Raw genomic sequence first — 18377 nt, 5'->3', positions numbered from 1 at the left:
AACTGTAAGTAATACTAAATTACTGACATTTCGTCTGGAATAAACCATGTATAAATATTATTGTAAACACAGCAAAACAACTGGTTAATTCCTGAATACCTTTGGTCTTGTAATAGGTGTTAACAGTTACTATTAATTTTTCTGTTTTTTATAATATATATATTTATAATATAGAATATTTTTGTTGCTGTTGCTACCAGGCATAGTGTAAATAATCTTTTAGCAGCTCATCTGGTATAAAAACCTGGTGTATTTCTGACATTTCGTCTGCCATTTGTCATGACTTCATCAGGGAAAGTTGTTTTTATACCAGATGAGCCGCTAAAAGAATATTTATATAGATTGTTGTTCGGTGCAATTTACTAATTTCGTTTTTTACCATCGTTTAATGTGTTTTGACAAAACAGATGTAATTTTTAAATATTCAGAACCTGTCTCCGGCGATTTTAAAATGTTAAAAATATTCAGATTTTTAAATTGCATTGTCAGTAATTAATTCAACTGTTATCAGCACCCAGATTTAAAAAAATAATTTATCCACAAGAGCACACAAAGTATAAAAATCAAATATAAAACCAAGGTTTTACTTTCCTTATGGCTGTCATTGCCAACATTTAACTGCTCTACTGTGCGTTGCATGTTTTATTCAAGAGTATTATTTCATGTGTTGGCTCCAAATGCGAGTGTGGTAACCTCTCCGTGACTTGATATGTCAGTAAGCTTTGTCTATCTCATGACTCATTGTAAATAGTCAGCTAGACAGGTTTTAAACCATCCATATTACCACATACTAATTAATTAGTCAAATTTTTAGAACAAAAAATGTACGTAAAACACTAAAGGCTACCTTAAATTAAAATCTAGCTCAAAACACTTTATGCTTACAGTTAAAATGTATAAAATGTACATAAAAAAAAAACAAAAATTAAACAAACGTAAATATAAAAGTAAAATCTATATACATGAAACACTTCTATATAAACCGTCTGAATTAAAAATATTAAAACACCTTTTGGTTACATTAAAATATATATAAAATATAATAATAACTTTTATTTGTCTATTCGATTACAGTAGCGAAGATTTAGAAATATTTTAAACGAAAAGACAGGATATATAGTTATGTTTGTTAATCATATTTTCTTATTTTTCTACAGAGTCTCCGGTGGAGAATTATTCGACCGAATTGTTGAAAAAGGAAGTTACACGGAAAAGGATGCAAGCCATTTAATATCACAAATTTTAGATGCAATTGATTATTTGCATAGTAAAGATATAGTGCATAGAGACCTAAAGGTACAAATTATGCTGCGGAAAGTAATGATTAAACATGCCCACAAGCATGTTCCGTGTAAAACTTTGATGCTCTCGTACGTTAACCATTTACATAATGTAAACAAATGATCTTGGCTGTAAATAGATTAATATTTACTGTTACTAATTCATCTTCCCAATATTACACACTGTTATAATGTCTGTCTGCACATCTATAACTTTTATTTGTCTATTTTAGAACAAAAACGAAAAAATGCAAAAAAGCAGTTGTTATAACATATTAACAAGCTATGGCTTATGGAATAAACCATGTATAGATAATATTGTAAACACAGCAAAACAACTGGTTAATTCCTGAATACCTTTGGTCTTGTGATAGGTGTTAACAGATACCCAAATATATATTTCTTTCCCATTGGTAAACCATTAGTTTGGCTCGATATTGTTTACTGTATATTAGTAGCAATTTCCAAAGCTTAACAATATTTGCAATATTGACATTCATTATTTTTCAGCCAGAAAACCTGCTGTACCACAGCACTGCTGACGATTCCAAGATAATGATCAGCGATTTCGGATTATCAAAAGTTGAAGTTGAGGGGCAAATGTTGAAAACTGCTTGTGGTACTCCAGGATATGTAGGTGAGGTCACTTATTTAACGTATTGACTTGTAATACTTAGTAGTTCATAATATATGGTGGTGTAGCACACTTGTAGTACTTACTGGAATATATAGTTATTTATTAAAAGCGAGCTATTTTACTCGAATTGCTATGTTCAGTTGACTTTTTTATATTTTTTTTGTAATTTCCATTAATTGGAACTGTATCTCTGTATGTATGGATCTCACAACTTTTCAATGTAGGGTAGTGTAAAGCGCTTGTGTTAATTTATGGTATAGTTAGTTACTTATTGAAGGCTAGCTATTTTACTAGAATTGCTACTTTTGTTATTTACTTTGACTTTTTAATTTAGTTAAATTGACTTTTAATAACCAGTATATATTTGTTAATTGTATCTAAGGTACTACACCACACTTGTTGTCAATATATGAGGTCATTTATGAGTGCGAGGTTTTTTACTCTAATTGCTATATTGACTGTTTGTAATTTGCATTAATTGACTTTTAATAATCGTTAAACTTAATGTGTGGTTCTGTTTTATCTATGGTTTTTAATCCAGGGAAATGTACCACACTTGTGGGACACTACTTTCATGCTAGGTAACTTGCTCTAAATGTTTTGTTGAGTTGACTTTTTGTAAAATCCTTAGTTCCTAACGCAAAGAACTTTGTACTTTATGTAAGGTAGCCTACTTAATGTAGGATATTTATGGTATAGTGTTGTGATATATGAGGACACTTATGAATGCTATATATTTCACAATTGGCTAATTGCTTTGTTGACTGTAATTTGCATTAATTGACTTTTAATAATCAGTAGTTGATAATGCAAGGAACCACTTACTCTATGGAAGGTACTGTAGCACACATGCTGTGTACTTATTGAATGCTATGTATTTTACTGTGATTACCACACTGAGTGTGCATTTTTCAATTTATATCAATTGACTTTTAATAATCAGACGTTCCTAATGCAAGGAATTGCTTGCTCGGTGTAAGGTTATCAATGTGTATGGTCACATTCATTGAATTAAATGCTAGGAGCTAGGTATTTCACTTCAATTGCTATAGGCCACTGACTTTGATTTTATTAGCTTGTTAAATTTGTTGGTTCTTATTGTATGACGTTCTATGTAAAAACTATGGTATCGCTGGTCCCCCTTCTTTAAAAATCAACGTTAGCACTCTATATAAAAAATAAAAAAAATGTAAACCTTTGGTTTAGATGAATCCACAGTTCTATTATATTGTCTGCAAATCCACAATTGTATTTTGATTACAAGGGTTTATTGCCCATTGTTATCCCACATTAACTTGATTGCACTTTCAATTGATTTTATAGTTTTATTTGGCCTTGATTGGTTATGTGATGTAATGTGGTACAAGTAACTAGATTTGTGAGTGCTGGTATTTGTTAAAAACGTAATAACATTAAAGGGCATTTAATTTTTGGGTTAAACGTATTACAAACGTAATACGCTTTAAAATTTTCATATTGTGCGATGAATTAAGTTCTGTTTTGTTTTATTGTCCGAACAGTTTAAATGATATGAGCCAGATCCTGTAATTATGCTGTCATGCAACATCTGCTTTGTGGTAAACAAATATCGTGCAATATTGTTCATAGTATGCACAGTGCGTTATCATATATGCTGTCAGTAGGGTGGAACATGAAATATTGATGTTTGCATCTTTGATTTTGTATGCCCTGGTGTCATAGTAGGTATACTCATTTGTAAACAAATGTCATGTCCATGTTACTAGACTCAGGTTTATTCATCGTTATTAACATAATGTAACAACAGAAGTGTTCTGTATTATTATACAGTAGGGTTGGGGAACACAGGACACTCTTAGCACATAATTTCTAAATATCCTGAACAAGTTTTAAACAATTAACAATGGTCTGTAGTAGTCGTGAGGATACGGTTTGATAATCCTTTGAATGTTCTTTGTTTATTACCAAATGGGACAAGAAACAGAATGAAAAGGTGTCCCATCTTTCCCACACTACTATATATATTTTCTAACTCAACATGTCATTACTTTTTGCGGAAAGAGCAAAAATACAAGTATAATGTGCCTGGCATCAACAGTATATATTATGGCATGCCACAGAAGTGGCGGATTTTATTGCCACATTACAACCAGTGATGCAGCCAGAAAAAAGTGTCGGGGTTTCAATATAAGAAAAAAAAATTAAAGGAATCTTTTTTTACAAAAAAATGTTTAAGGGGGAAGGTCGGAACTCTTAAAACCCCCTGGTTACGCCACTGATTACAAGGTGCATTCATTTACCATTTTGGTGTTCCTATACCATATTTTCCTTCATGTATCCAACATACCTTAAATGCTGAGATTAAATGTAGATGTGGTCGAGTTGTTTCTCTAGGGAAACCAACGCACTTGGAAGGATCCCAGTGGTTTCTCTCTCAATGTGGTTCAATTTGATTGACAGTTGAACATGTCTCAAAGTTAAACAACCCCTTCATACACTTCACATTTGTTGCCAAGATCGGGAACTTTATGTGCTTCCAATAATAATAACTACATGAAAGTGAACGTAGGTTTTTCAGTTTACTCTGCCGTGCGATTACTGCGCCCAGAATAAACAACTCCATGTCTGAACAAACATTGTGGTTTAGAACCTTTTCCCACAAGATAACGTCCTTTGTTTCGTGTCTCCTGTTAAACAAATTCACTGGTACGGACGGATCAATGCGAGGCTACTATTCTCGTTTTCGATTTTGCCCAACACTTTGTGTATAATATAGTATTAGCACCCATTCAGTTACATAAGTGGTAACTCGTAAGCTAGCACGAGGTGTATGAAACGGAACACCCGTGTTATAAGTTATAACGACTGTCGTTTTCCGGCCATGTGAAGATAAAAAAGTTCATTTATTCACTCATTCATATATATTTTGCTGCTTTGCGTGTAATATAGGTTTAAAATGCCTCATTCCGCCATAAAAGATCTGCTATAAGTATTCCACGCTCTGCGGTAATTTTTTAATTTTCGTTCAACCGTTCTGTTTCTATGGCGCCAGCTATGTATAAGTTAACAACCGGTGGTAATAAACGTTGTTTTTGTTCAATTTACCGCCGTAATAAGCTTTACTTTATAACAGACACGCTCCTTCGTTCGTTGCATCGGCACGTATATTTGAAATTGAACAGAACTGGTTTATAGTTTTGGGACCATCTCAAGATAAGGATTCAAAATTAATATTTTCTATATATTACCGCCTACTTCCCTACTAGATATATCTCTAGTAGGCCGTGTATGTATTTCTAACTGTTGTTAGATAAGAGAAATCTCTACAAAGTGCTTCTACATCACATAGTTTTACCAATGTTTATGACAGTACTAGTCTCTACATTATTCAACCCAAAAGTTCGCGTAACAAAAGGCCAAGCCTTTCCCTTTCATGTCAAATTTACGGACCGTCTTGCTTCCTTTTGCTCCAGCTGGTTTGGTAATTCCTGCACCGTGTCATAAGTTTTCGTGTTGTTTTGACGGTGTTGCGTTAATTTTCTCTTCATGACCGAACGCATACTCTTACGCAGTAATATAACGACGTCCGAAAGACAAATGTTATCATCTAGTTAGAAAAGATAACAGTTATTCTGAACGACGCGTTTGTTAGAAAAGATAACAGTTATTCTGAACGACGCGTTTACCATCTGTTTACAGGATTTTCAATGCTTGTTTTACAATTACACTGTTTTTTTTTGGCCGTTAACATTATTTGTTTTTTAATGAGTATTAATTTAAAATCACCCATTTATTTAACTGCTTCCAGTTTTGCTCCAAATTTGCTTTATTATTAAGAAATTGAACATTGCCACAAAATTTTATCTGAGTCGTTAAATAGGCAGTATTGTTCTTTGTGGCATTGCTTTTGTGTTGCAGTTTTTTATAAAGGAAATACAATAGGAGCTGTACGTGACCGGCCATTCACCACTTCTCTGTCATTAGTATTGATTCAGCGCCCGCTCGTGTAATATAGCTATCTCGACTTTTAGTCTAAACGTGATGATTAGTCAACACGACCATTCATGGGCAGCAAACAATAATGAAACATTGATTTTCAGCGCCAGAAGTATTGAAGCAGAAGCCGTACGGGAAAGAAGTCGACGTCTGGTCAATCGGAGTTATAGCATACATACTGTAAGTTAGTTAAAAACCTATTCCCTTATTAGTATTCATTCACTTGCATTTGCACCGAAGTGAAAGCCCCCGGGGAGCAGGTAGCATAAGTAATGTTATATCCGAACCAATTACCACGAAATGTGGTATTGCTAGGTATTGCTTTGTTGTGTTCAAATGTTTAATGTCCCATGGGCGACTTGAGGTATTATCAACCCAGCCGTGTCAATCCACACGATTACCTTATAACGAACCGCTCGTGCTGACTGAGATCACGACTTTGACTGGCTAAAACGGACGTGCGCTTATGTTATTTCCCTTTTCAACCTGTGCGTTTTGCTCTTACTAAATACATAAGCGTTCTATTTGGCTTCACCGATACAGAACCTTTTTTATGTCGTATCAAAGTAAAAAAGTTAAAAACTGCCAATTCAACTCTTAACAATAGCCCCCAAACCTGTGTCCCTACAGTGCATAACCATGCACTTGGTTGGTTGACATAAAACTGTATGGACCAAATAACATATAGACATCAGTTGTACCTATTTATTTTGGTATGGACAATATGGAAAGCCACTTTCGTTTAAAGTAGATTGGGGTAAGATGGTCTACTCTACGTTTTACTCTATTTCTCGTCCTATTTGCTAGTAAACAAAACACATTTAAAGAATTATAAAACCGTATCCTCACGACTCCCATAGACCGTTGTTAATTTTTTATAAACGCTATCAGGATAATTGAATATTATGTGTTGAAAGTGTCCCATCTTGCTCCACAGTACTATATAGTAATAGGGATTTAGGTATCTTTATAAACGCAAAATCTGTAAGTTAATCTTTTATTTACGACAGACTTTGCGGCTACCCGCCGTTCTACGACGAAAACGATCAGAAACTGTTCGAGCAGATAATGAAAGCAGAGTACGAGTTCGATTCGCCCTACTGGGACGATATATCTCAATCAGGTAATATTCAATCATGGTATTAGGGACTGATAGAAAGTCGATATTAGCTGACGTGCTGCTACTAGTTGCTTTTAGCTATCACGACGGCTTTTAGTCTTAACGTCCACTGAATTTGCATTGTAATAATTGCTAATGGTCCCATTGGCATAAATGAATGAATGAATAAACGTAACTTATTTATTCTTGCATGGCAAGGATAGCAACAATTTTTGTTATAACGCGGGTGTTCTGTTAAATCTGTTCTATACACCTCGTGCCCGCTTACGAGTTACCACATATGTAATTAATGAGCTTATTTAACCTCGCGTGGCAGGGCAATGATAGTCATTATAACACAGGTGTTCTGTTTCATACACCTGCCAGCTTGCGAGTTACCACGTATGTAACTTTAACTGTGAGGATTATTTTTTGTTTAATTTCATTTTTTATTACATGGTAAATTCAGGCAACCAATAAGGTTGGAGCAACTTCCGCTAAGCGTTTCACCCACGCGCACACACGCCCACACACGGTTGCAAACTTGCAGCGCGTTTGTGCTACGTATGTAACACGGCGCTACAAATCCAGTTCGAACCAGACGCGTCTGCATCAAGTAACCGTACCACGCACGATTGATTAATATGACAATCGTTTCCTCTTCCGTATAAAACACCTTCCCCTTATTCTGAGTCACCACACGCTACCAGTATAACCGATGCACCCGGTGCGATGACGTAACGTTGCTGTATATTCCGTTGATGACGTATTTCGAACCAGATGTTCTTTCAGTCTTAAGTAAACCGACTTTTTTTTCAGCCAAGACCTTCATTAGTCGGTTAATGCATAAGAATCCACACCAGAGATATACTTGCAAACAGGCACTGAACGACCCTTGGTATGACTTTTGCATGTTTTTATTTAATAAGGTGGGGGAAGATGAGACACCTCACTGTTCATTCTATTTTTTGTCTCATTTGGTACCTTTGCACATTTTAATATAAAATATATATTTTCATTGTATTTTAAGAATGAATACCAAAAAGAAAAAAAGCTTGGGTAAGAGCTTTGCATATACGATACCTATAAATTTTAAACATGGTATTTAAAATTCAATAACTGTTTTAATATTATCTCGAAAAAAATATTTTTCAAGACGTGTTCTTGTTTTTGAGGATTATAATATATTCCGACTTAAAAATACATAAAAAAAGAATGAAAGGGCATTTTCCTGCAATTACCAAATATCGCATTTTATTATCCAACACCTATTTTCATTCCGTCTTAAGAATGCATTTTTTGTCTGAGCCGGCATCCCGCGTTTTCAATTTTCGTTTCTATAATGATTTCGTAACCCGTTAGTTCAGCGTTGTGCCGCAAGTAACATCGATTACTTAATGGGTCGATTATCATAATGGACAATTGGCCGCGCTTTCTATGGAGGGCAATCAATACCACCAGATACACAATAGTGAACGAACGAATTAATATTATCCCCTGTTATAGTAATGCCATATAATGCAATACTTGGCGAGCTATCTAAATCCCAAAAGAGTTAATTCTGATCCGTTTATTCCAACTTCTAAGTTCTGTATTGTTTCGATTTCTCTGCTACTGTTTATTCAGTGATTCTTAAACTTGTTTGTATGCTTTACCCTTTTAACAAAGATCAGATTTACCCCCAATATGTAATATGGAGCTCATTTATTAAAAAGCGAAAACAACTAATTACATCGGTTATTTTTAATGCAACGGATGCGCTTAATTTAATAGTTTATTCCTTAATATCGTTCGTAGGGTGAAACGGTCACGTCTTTTATGAAATAAGCCATTTACTTTTATTTTATCCATAGCGTGTTATAACGACAGCCGTTTTATACTTCACGTTTTTTTATACTTTCCGACATTTTAGTGGCTTAAAACACGAAATAAAGTCAATCATTGAATTATAAGCCCGCACAGCAAAACTGGGAATGGCTTATTAAATATATCTGATTCATACCGGTGTTAAATTAGAAATCGACCATATGATTCAAATATTGCCCACGTCTGCCCACTAATGCATTATATAATACATCACGCGTTGGTTGTTATATAATGTATAGTATAGGGTGGGGTGAGATGGGACATGTTTTCGTTCTCTTTTATCGTCCCATTTGGTAGTGAACAAAAAATATTTACAGAACTATATAACCGGATCCTGAAAAAGAGCGTTGTAGGTTGTTCAAAACACGATTGGGAAATATGGGATTTAGGTGATAATGTTATCCCATCTTACCCCAGTTCTATTATAGGTTGGTTTTAGTAACAGTATACGCATTGTAACATGCGTGGATTGTTATACAACGTTGCTACAATACATTAATTATAGTTTATAGGGTGTAACGGTCACGCCTTTCAATCGAATAAGTTTTATCCATACGCGTATTTTACGTCAGCCGGTTTTTTATATCATTTTTTGTACATAGCTTATGTTAGTTACTACACCATTATATGCATTGTAACATCATAACGTATATTAGGGTGGGGAGAGACGGGTCACTTTTAGCACATAATATCTAAATATTCTGATCGCGTTTTAAACAATTAACGGTCAACGGAAGTCGTGAGGAAACGGTTTTAAAATTCTTTGAATGTACTTTGTTTACCATAAAATTGGACAAGAAAATAATATGAAAAGGTGTCCCATCTCGCCCACCCTACTGTACGTTATACCACAACCGACGTACGTTATATAACGTATATATTTAACCGCAGGATCGCCGGTGACGCAGCAGGAAGCAAAGACATTCATGGTCACGTCAGTCAAAACATTAAAAAGAACTTTGCCCGTAATAAATGGAGGGTGGGTAGAATTATCATGTTATAACCACCATCGTGTTGCCGCTAATTCTCTTCGTTGTTTTAGTTAATCTTACAGTATTCAAAGGAGCAAACGAAATGTTATAAGTTCATTAGTTCTCAGCTGTGCATGCCAATTTTTTTAAACGGTGACTTTATTTCTGTATTTTAGACCCGTTTTAACTGTTGTTGGTAACACAGAAAACACACTAATGCATATATGCAATCCGGCTCCGTGACACCATAGTTAAACCGGTTGTCTATTGATACTTGTAGCTGTAAATGCATCCATAGACCAGCGTCATTGGGCAAGGCAGTAATTTCTTCAACCCAATGATTACAAATGGCCAAACACACAGAAAAAAACAAACACCCTCAAAGTTACATACGTGGTTACACACAGATCATCAAATAGGTTTGAATAAGAGACTGACAATGACATTTAGACGACATATATATCTCATTCTTATATTATACAATTGTTAGGGACATGTTTATTTTTCTGTAACGTATTTTATAGCACCTGATCCAATAGCCAATTATAAGCTATATATCATTTATTCAACCGCTTTTTTTAATTCAGCAAGCCATCAACGTTGCGACCGCTACAGCGCGTATGAAGAAACTTAATCTTGCTACACAAACGCTGAAGAATTCAACTTAGAATTTAAGTAGGTATTTGATACACCATGTATGCTACGGAATACTAGAGACATGCGTGTTTTACTTTACCGCTTCTTATTTACGCAAGTATAGTGAATTGGGGTAATATGGGACATGTTTTTATTTTATGTTCTCGTCCCATTTGGTAGTTAACAAAAATCAATTCAAAGAATTATGAAACCATATCATTGCGACTCTCTGTGCTAAAGGTGTCCTATCCTACCTACCATATATGACGTAAAAATATTGTTTGTGACGTAAATAGGTCTCTAATTTTAAACGTAAAATACGAATTAAAGCCGTACCTCCAGTAAACCGTGTACACGGATAATAATTGTCCACGCCACAACAAATACAAGTGGGATAGACAAAGTCGTATCAGCAGACGCTGTTTACATTTGTAAACCAACGACGGCGCCTTATTGTCTTTAATATCAATAGTAATTACGTCTGCTTTGTTTTACATGCGTACTGCTCGATTGGGAGCTTCTCGTTAATTTTTCATGTCCCGATAACGTTTGGCACCCCTTGGTGTGTATGGCTCGTTAAAATCAATATGTCATGGTATTTTGTCCAACATAATTGTAACGCGTGGTCCAACAATGCGTGTTTGCTGCTCATTTCATTCGCTTCGTTGTTTTAATTAATCTCATCTTCCCTACCGTGTTGGCAAAGATAAATGAAAATTATTATATTTTTATGTAAAGCCGTTACATCCCTTCTCTTGTTTTAATTGATCCGATACTTGATACCGTATTTGCAAAGATAAATTAAAATTTGTTGTTTTTATGTAAACCTGTTTTTAGTTTTCGATTGTCGTTTAGTCGTCTCTTTTTAATTAATTAAATCTTGGTGACTGTATTCAAGGAGATATTTTCAGTTATAAATCTGGTGCTACGAAAACAATTTGTTAGACTTGATTTTTGTCTAATACGTTTTCGTAACACCATATTCTTACTGTATTTTTTTACATGAAATTAGTTCAACTCTATGGCACTAGATCAGGGTCAGAATCGCTGAGTTTGTCGCAGATAAATATATTATTATGTTACAGGTCCCTCATACCCGGTTGGAAATACTATTGTTATCGTGCCCATTATTCGATGTTTTCCGAAGCTTGTTATCCGAAGATTGCCGAAGCATCTTACCAATATGAAAAAGTTTCTGCAGATCATTAAACACCGCTGTTTTTTGCTCTGCAGATTTCTGGTGTTTTCAGATTAGTTAACCTCATGCTCATAGTCGACTGATTGACAGTTTTATGTCCGTTGCAATGGCACTTAACTATTACATTTTACGTCCCCTCTGGGCAGGTTTTAATGAAATTACTGTTTTTTTACGTCGAGCTGTCAGTATATAATTGCTCCAATAGTAAATCTATTAATTTTATGCAGTTTATCGATTCAAATAATTATTTTTTCTGTCGTTTTTAAGGTAAAAACAAATTTGTCGATTTTCCTTCTTTTAAAATAATGAATAATGTTGTTTCCATCAATTTCCCTCCATTTTTATCTAATACATGTGAATAGCATTAATTTTACTTAACTGCAGTTTATTTTGCATCATAACCGAACTGTTATCGTTACCCATTTGATTATTTTTAAAGCACACACAAATTACGGCGAAGCACTCTCAATTTACTCTTAACCAGAACCCCGAAAGGCAGTACTGTATTTATTCACTATTTCTTAAATTTATCGTTTTTTTTTTCAAAATTTAAATTTTTAAATACTAATAACTTGTGTTGTGGCGTATTACTCCACGCAAATTGAGCGAAGCACTCTCATTTTACTCTTAAACTGAATCTCGAAACCTGTATTCACAAACTATTTCCTTACTGATCGTTTTTTTTTCAAAATTCGAGTTTCAGATATTAATAACTTGTAAACATGTTATGTAGTGGCGTCCCACTTTGCCCCAACATGGGACCATGCACCCAGAGAAGCGACATGAATTGTATATTTACCATCGTCGTCTTGTTTCACGCATAACACATGCCTTAACAGCGATTCCGGTACCACACACGCGAGTTTTGTTGTTGTCACCTGTTTTCAAATTACGCCTCGTGTTGACGCTGTCCCGTTCTGCCCCTAGCAGATTTTTCTCAAGTTGCACACTACACATATAGTAGAGTGGGGCAAGATGGAGCACCTTTCAATCTATTTTCTCGCCCCATTTAATGGTAAACAAAGAAAATTTAAACAATTGTAAGACCGTATCCCCGCGACTTTCATAGACCATTGTTAGTTATTTATAACACGATCAAAATATTTGGATATTATGTGCTAAAGGTGTCCCATCCTACCCCACATTACCGCACTATATATAGAAGCACCCGCTCTAGTAAAAACGATCCTGCATTCCACTTTTCATTTCAAACGAAGCTTTCTTTTAATTGAACTTGTTTTCAATTATTCTGGTCTCAAGATACCTGTGTCTGTCCAATACATTGATACAATTAGAATCTTTACCTGGTGTTGGTTTATAATATAGTTAAAAAAATCTGACGTTGCTACTAGGCATAACGTAATACTTGAAAATGATGGTTCTTCTGGTAAAAAAAATGGCTGGCGAAGTTTATTAAAATTTTTTTTTTTCAGGCGGAAGAACAATTTTAAAGAAATATCCAGAAGTAAAGACATAATTAAACGCCGCGTAATCATGCAGTTTTAATGTGTGTAGCAGTAAAAAGTCCGGCGCCGTGGCAAAGTGGTTAGCGCGCCTGCCTGTAACCAATAGGTAATGGAATCAAGGCTCGACGCTGCTTCCATTGTGAGCGTATGTGTCCCTGGGAATGACACTTAACGACAATTGCTCCAACCCAGTGGTCACTAATGGGTTGTCCAAATTATCAGACATATTATACATAAAGAAAAAATCTCAAAAAAATAACCACCCACAAAGTAACATACATAGTAACTCGTAAGCTGGCAGGAGGTGTTAAACCCGTGTGATAACGACTGTTGTTTTCCGGCCACGCGAGGATAAAGTAAGTTATATTCATTCATTACGTTCATTACCGATCGATTCCAATAGGGCAATTTTGGCAGATCATTACACATGTGGCATAGCGGTTAGCGCGCCTGTCTGTATAACCCAGAGGTCATGGGTTCAAGGCTCGACACTGCTACCATTGTGGGCGTATGTGTCCCTGGGCAAGACACTTAACGGCAATTGCTCCAACCCAGTGGTCACTAATGGTTTGTATTGACAACCATGCATTAAAAATAAACAACATGTACCCGCCAAACATAGGCTATATACTAAATAAACAGCGGGACATGATAAATAGGACGGGTGTCTATATTTTCAACCATGCATTAAAACATAAAACTTTTACCAAAACATAGTAAATAATATGTTAAAAGAAAGCAGATTTGTTTAACGTTTAGGTAGGACCCTGAGTTAAGTAAACTTATAATAGATTAGGGGAAAGATGGGACACCTTTTCACTGCATTTTCTCGCCCCGTTTGGTAGTACACAAATATAGACCGTTGTTAATTGTTTAAAACACGATAACGATATTAGGAAATTATGTGCTTTAAAAAAGGTGCCCCGTCTTCCCCTGCAGTACTATACAGTAACTTGATGTGATATAGCGCTTTTCGCAATCGTGCGCATTCCGTCAAAACAGCTATTTGTGAGGATAGATATATTTCAGTGTCCCACAATAAAAATATAATATCAAATCCTGTAGCGGAAATCTCACTTTGCTTTTGTGAAAAGGAAACACTGCGTAAAAACTCCGCAAAAATAATCATTACTGCAACTTAAGCTGTAAGCATGTTACTATAAATAGATTCCAGTGTTACCGAATAAAACTTACTGCATACCAAATCATATGACAAAAATAGTAATCTTGTATTTAGAAAGGCAACACTGGGCGTTGGAATTCGCATACCTGCGCTTTTGGCGTTTTCACGTCCCTTTTTATCAAAGTTTCGCGAGTAGTTAACCAATCAAGTTCCAGGGTTCCACGTGGTTTGTTAATTTTTGGACACGTGGCTTTGTGTGCCGTTTATTCGTTTGGTTCGCCACGTTTGGAACGAGTGTGTAGCAGGTAAAGAAGTAATAATGCAGTTAGTATAGAAGTGTCAAAATTATGCTAAAGTTTTAACAATAAGCAGTATGTCTTATAAGCGTTATTTATATTTGAATTTAATTTATTTTTTCTAAATACAGCCGGTTAGTTTGAACGCAAATAATTTGAACTGTTTGAATTTATATACGCTTGATAATACAAACGAAGTATTATTACGACACAATCACACCGATGTTCTGTTTTGACGAATGGAGATGAATTGGGATCACAACACCAGCGTTGTACTTTTCCACTTGCAAAGTTAAAGTGAGTTCATATTTTTATTTTATCATGTATATTGCTGCTTGAATGCACTCCAAGTTCGTTTATATTGCTTGCCGAAATATAAATGACGCAAAAACGTGAAGTACTATGGGGAAGAAAACTGCCGGCGCCGTGGCATATAGTGGTAAGCGCGCCTGTCTGTAACCCAGAGGTAATGAGCTCAAGACTTGACGCTGCTACCATTTTGGGTGTAGGTGTCCTTGGGCAAGACGCTCAACGGCAATTGTTCCATACCCAGTGTTCACTAATGGGTTGTCCAAAATATTAGCCATACATGTATTAATCCCCATTAAATATATAATTTACCCACAAAGTAACATACGTGGTAACTCGTAAGCTGGCACGAGATGTATGAACACCTTGTGTGATAACGACTGCCGTTTTCCGGCTACGCGTGGATAAAGCAAGTTACATTCATCATTCATTCATATAATAGCTTTATGCTGCATTACTTTAAATCCGTTATAGAATCGGAGATAGTAATTCCCGTTGTTACATTACAGATGCAGTCACTTAACCATCTACTTCGCTATATACAAGTATATTGGGATGAAAATGGCTTCGTGGACCGCTGATAATATTTCGGTAAGTCTAATAAACAGAAAAGTCGTGGCTTTAATTTTTGTATATATATGTGTCTTTACGCACACTTTGTTTCTATTAGAAGTTTAACTTAATTAAATAAATGGCTCGTTTGTCCGTTAGGTGTAGCAACCACGCCTATTTTCTTCCAACTAAATGTAAATATGTTTTTAACTGTAAGCGTGTTTTAACAACTGTTGTTTTGTCGCTATATCCTGTCTTTTCGTTTGAAACATTTCTAAATCTTCGCTACTGTAATCGAAGAGACAAATATAAAAGTTATTATTATATTATTATTATTATTATTATTATTATTATTCCGTTGGGTTAAATTTTATATAATCCTCAATTCCCAAACCTTTACCAAGTTCTGCTTTCGACTTACAAATTCTTCTAGAATTTAGATATAATTTGTATACGTTCGTTACAGATATCAAACGCTATATGACGTCACTCAGCTGGTTCTATGATCAAATGATAAAATGTTACGCGAAACTAAAGAACTGTTGGGAGAAAGAAAAGACTGAGGTATTTACCACGTTGTTTTACAAAGTTTAGCCATCTTGTAAGTGAAAAATCCTTGAAATTCAATTATTTTCTAAACGTGGATATAAAAATCAATGAATCCTTAATGTTTCGGTGAATGATGACTGTTGCGCAGTGTCGTGCATTAATCAATTCAGAACTTCGGTGGCTCGTGAGCTTCTGAGTTAGGCTATTCAGACAGAGAACGACAGGTCCACCCCTGTTATTCGCATTGAGTGCTGCGAACCCATTTACAAAAAAGTGCGAATTAACATGAATAAATGAATACCATGCATTGAAACATTCTAATATATAGTAGGGTGGGGGATGATGGGACATCTTTTCGTTCTACTTTCTTGTCATATTTAGTAAAAAACAAATAACATTTAGAGAATTATAAAACCGTTACCTCACGACTCTCATAGACCGTTACTAATTGTTTATAACAGCACGATAAGAATATTTGGATATTATGTGATAAAGATGCCCCCCACCTTGCTATAACCAAATAATATAAATTTTCTATGTTGTAATTCTGCTGAGCATATATTGTATTTTATACAAGTCTAGTCTAAAATAGCGAAATAGGCAACGAATAACCCACGTTTTACTTTTACAGACCAGAGAAACAAAGGAACGTAAAGCCGAAAAGCGAAGTTGGAGCCATAGCATACCCAGACTAGGATTTATTCTTAGTCGATGTAAATACTAACTTATGTGAGCTGTAGCATAAAAAGTCCCTTATACTTATTGAATGCTTGTTTAAACTGGATTGTTTATATGTGGTACACGGTGTGTGGTGCGGGGTCGGGAAGTATACGGAGATCAAAATATTAAGTCCACCTTTATACACGTTAGTAATGTCACGTGGTTGGGAATCTTGGGTTTTATTTCTCCATGTTTGTGTGTGTGTGTGTGTAAACAACCTGCATAAGAACGGTGCGCGCAGGTCAGATTTCCCCAACTTTAACCCATACTCCTGGTGTCACTTATCAGCAAGGCCGGACAGTCGGCATCAGATAGATAGAAGTGACATCACTAAAACTAGGGATCGCTGTTAGGAAGTTTAAGTTAGACAGAACTGGGACACTGCACCGGGCCGACACAACACGTGTCATTGCACCCAGGCCTATACAGCAGACTGTCCTGGTTTGCGAAAACCCTTACACGCCGGTTGGTTAAAAGTCCGGTCGGCGAAAGCTGGTGGGTTCCAACTGCAAAACAATTAGGCGCCAAACCTGCGACTAGGGTAGGGATCAAAAATTATTAAAAATGTTAGCTCCCTGTTAGGTCCCCTAAAAATACTAACCAATTAATTATTTTTCCATGTGCCAGTTTATGTTGTCATTCCTTTTTTGAATCGACAACAAGCGCGAAAATACGACGCAAACTCGACGTTGTAGCGGCGGATAAAGTGATTTCTAAGATCACTCGGTTCGAACAATCTTGCGTTAAAGCAAGATATAGTTAGCTCCCAAATCCGTTCTTATGCAGTTTCCCCACTTCGTAAATAGTTATTGCGACGCTATGCGACGGCTTGCGACGGCAAAATAAACGCGGTTTGCCCTAAACATTAACATCTATTACTATTCTGGCCCATAGAGAATGTTTGTTGTTGTACCTGTATGTGGTATAGGGTGGGGTGGGGTATGGTGGTGCTGGGGGTAGGGTTTTTGTTGCTTTTCTGTATGTTGTTTAAATAACACACACGTACATATATACTTTACACACAAACTGTAATATTCTGTCAGAGCCATGGTTTGGGCATTGCTGTGACGTCACTTCAGATTCGTCATGGTCATTATAGGTTAATTCTCCAAAAAGACTGACAGAAAATGAATTGAATACTAGCGCAACTGGGTTATATTACAGAATATTGGTATGTTTTTTTTCTATTAAATTTCAGACCTCTGATTTTGTTATAAGGGTACATTATGTTAACTAACTATACCCTATCTACTGATAGTAAATATCTGCTTTGCTTAAATTTGGTCCTTTAAATAGGGTTGTCATTGCGGCGGATAAGAGGCTTACATGCGATGTCGGACGTTTTGTAAACATAATAAACGTATTAATTCGCAATCATTGGCAATTTCGCTTTTTTTGCGTTCAGTACCGAATTTCGCGCTGTTTTTTGTCTCTTTTTGTCGCTCGCGGGCCCCTATTTTTACGTTGCGCCGAGCTGTGTTTTTTTTGTGTTTTTTTTCGTTTCCATTTTTTTCTTTTTTCTTTGCGAAATTGCCAATAAAGCGGAATTAATTACGTACAGATGTTATGCATGTTCGTAATCTTCATGCAATCTCTACTCCAATGATGTGACAATACCTCACTATCAAACTATATTGAGCCTCACTATCAAACTATATTGGCTATTTCCCCTTACCCTTAACCTGGTAGCCTTCTTAACT

At 35.6% G+C, this 18377-nt stretch overlaps 1 protein-coding gene and 1 long non-coding RNA gene across 4 annotated transcripts in view; both read left to right on the top strand.

Annotated features, from left to right (window-relative positions):
* Positions 1 to 12965, top strand: part of cam-k (calmodulin-dependent protein kinase homologue) — a 14389-nt gene extending 1424 nt beyond the window's left edge. Inside the window, exons 4-11 of one of the 2 annotated variants that reach the window (XM_026840356.1) lie at positions 1158 to 1296; positions 1791 to 1917; positions 5997 to 6072; positions 6903 to 7015; positions 7811 to 7889; positions 9749 to 9836; positions 10416 to 10507; positions 11550 to 12965. In XM_026840356.1, the coding sequence (XP_026696157.1) occupies positions 1158 to 1296; positions 1791 to 1917; positions 5997 to 6072; positions 6903 to 7015; positions 7811 to 7889; positions 9749 to 9836; positions 10416 to 10496 (703 nt within the window). In that variant the 3' untranslated portion in view covers positions 10497 to 10507; positions 11550 to 12965. 2 annotated transcript variants of the gene reach the window in all.
* A 1605-nt stretch (positions 12966 to 14570) lies between these two features.
* Positions 14571 to 17844, top strand: LOC108950957. Of its 2 annotated transcripts, XR_003397492.1 has the most exons (5): positions 14571 to 14844; positions 15366 to 15447; positions 15875 to 15972; positions 16589 to 16670; positions 17721 to 17844. It is a non-coding gene; the product is annotated as an uncharacterized LOC108950957 (long non-coding RNA). The 2 variants fall into 2 exon arrangements; XR_001975426.2 differs by lacking the exon at positions 17721 to 17844 and having other exon boundaries at positions 16589 to 16924.
* Positions 17845 to 18377: the final 533 nt, after the last annotated feature.

The sequence above is a fragment of the Ciona intestinalis genome, unplaced genomic scaffold, assembly GCF_000224145.3.
Source record: "Ciona intestinalis unplaced genomic scaffold, KH HT001213.1, whole genome shotgun sequence".
In the NCBI taxonomy this organism is placed as follows: domain Eukaryota; kingdom Metazoa; phylum Chordata; class Ascidiacea; order Phlebobranchia; family Cionidae; genus Ciona; species Ciona intestinalis.
Note: the sequence above shows the minus strand (reverse complement) of the source record. Positions and strands in the feature narration are given on the sequence as shown.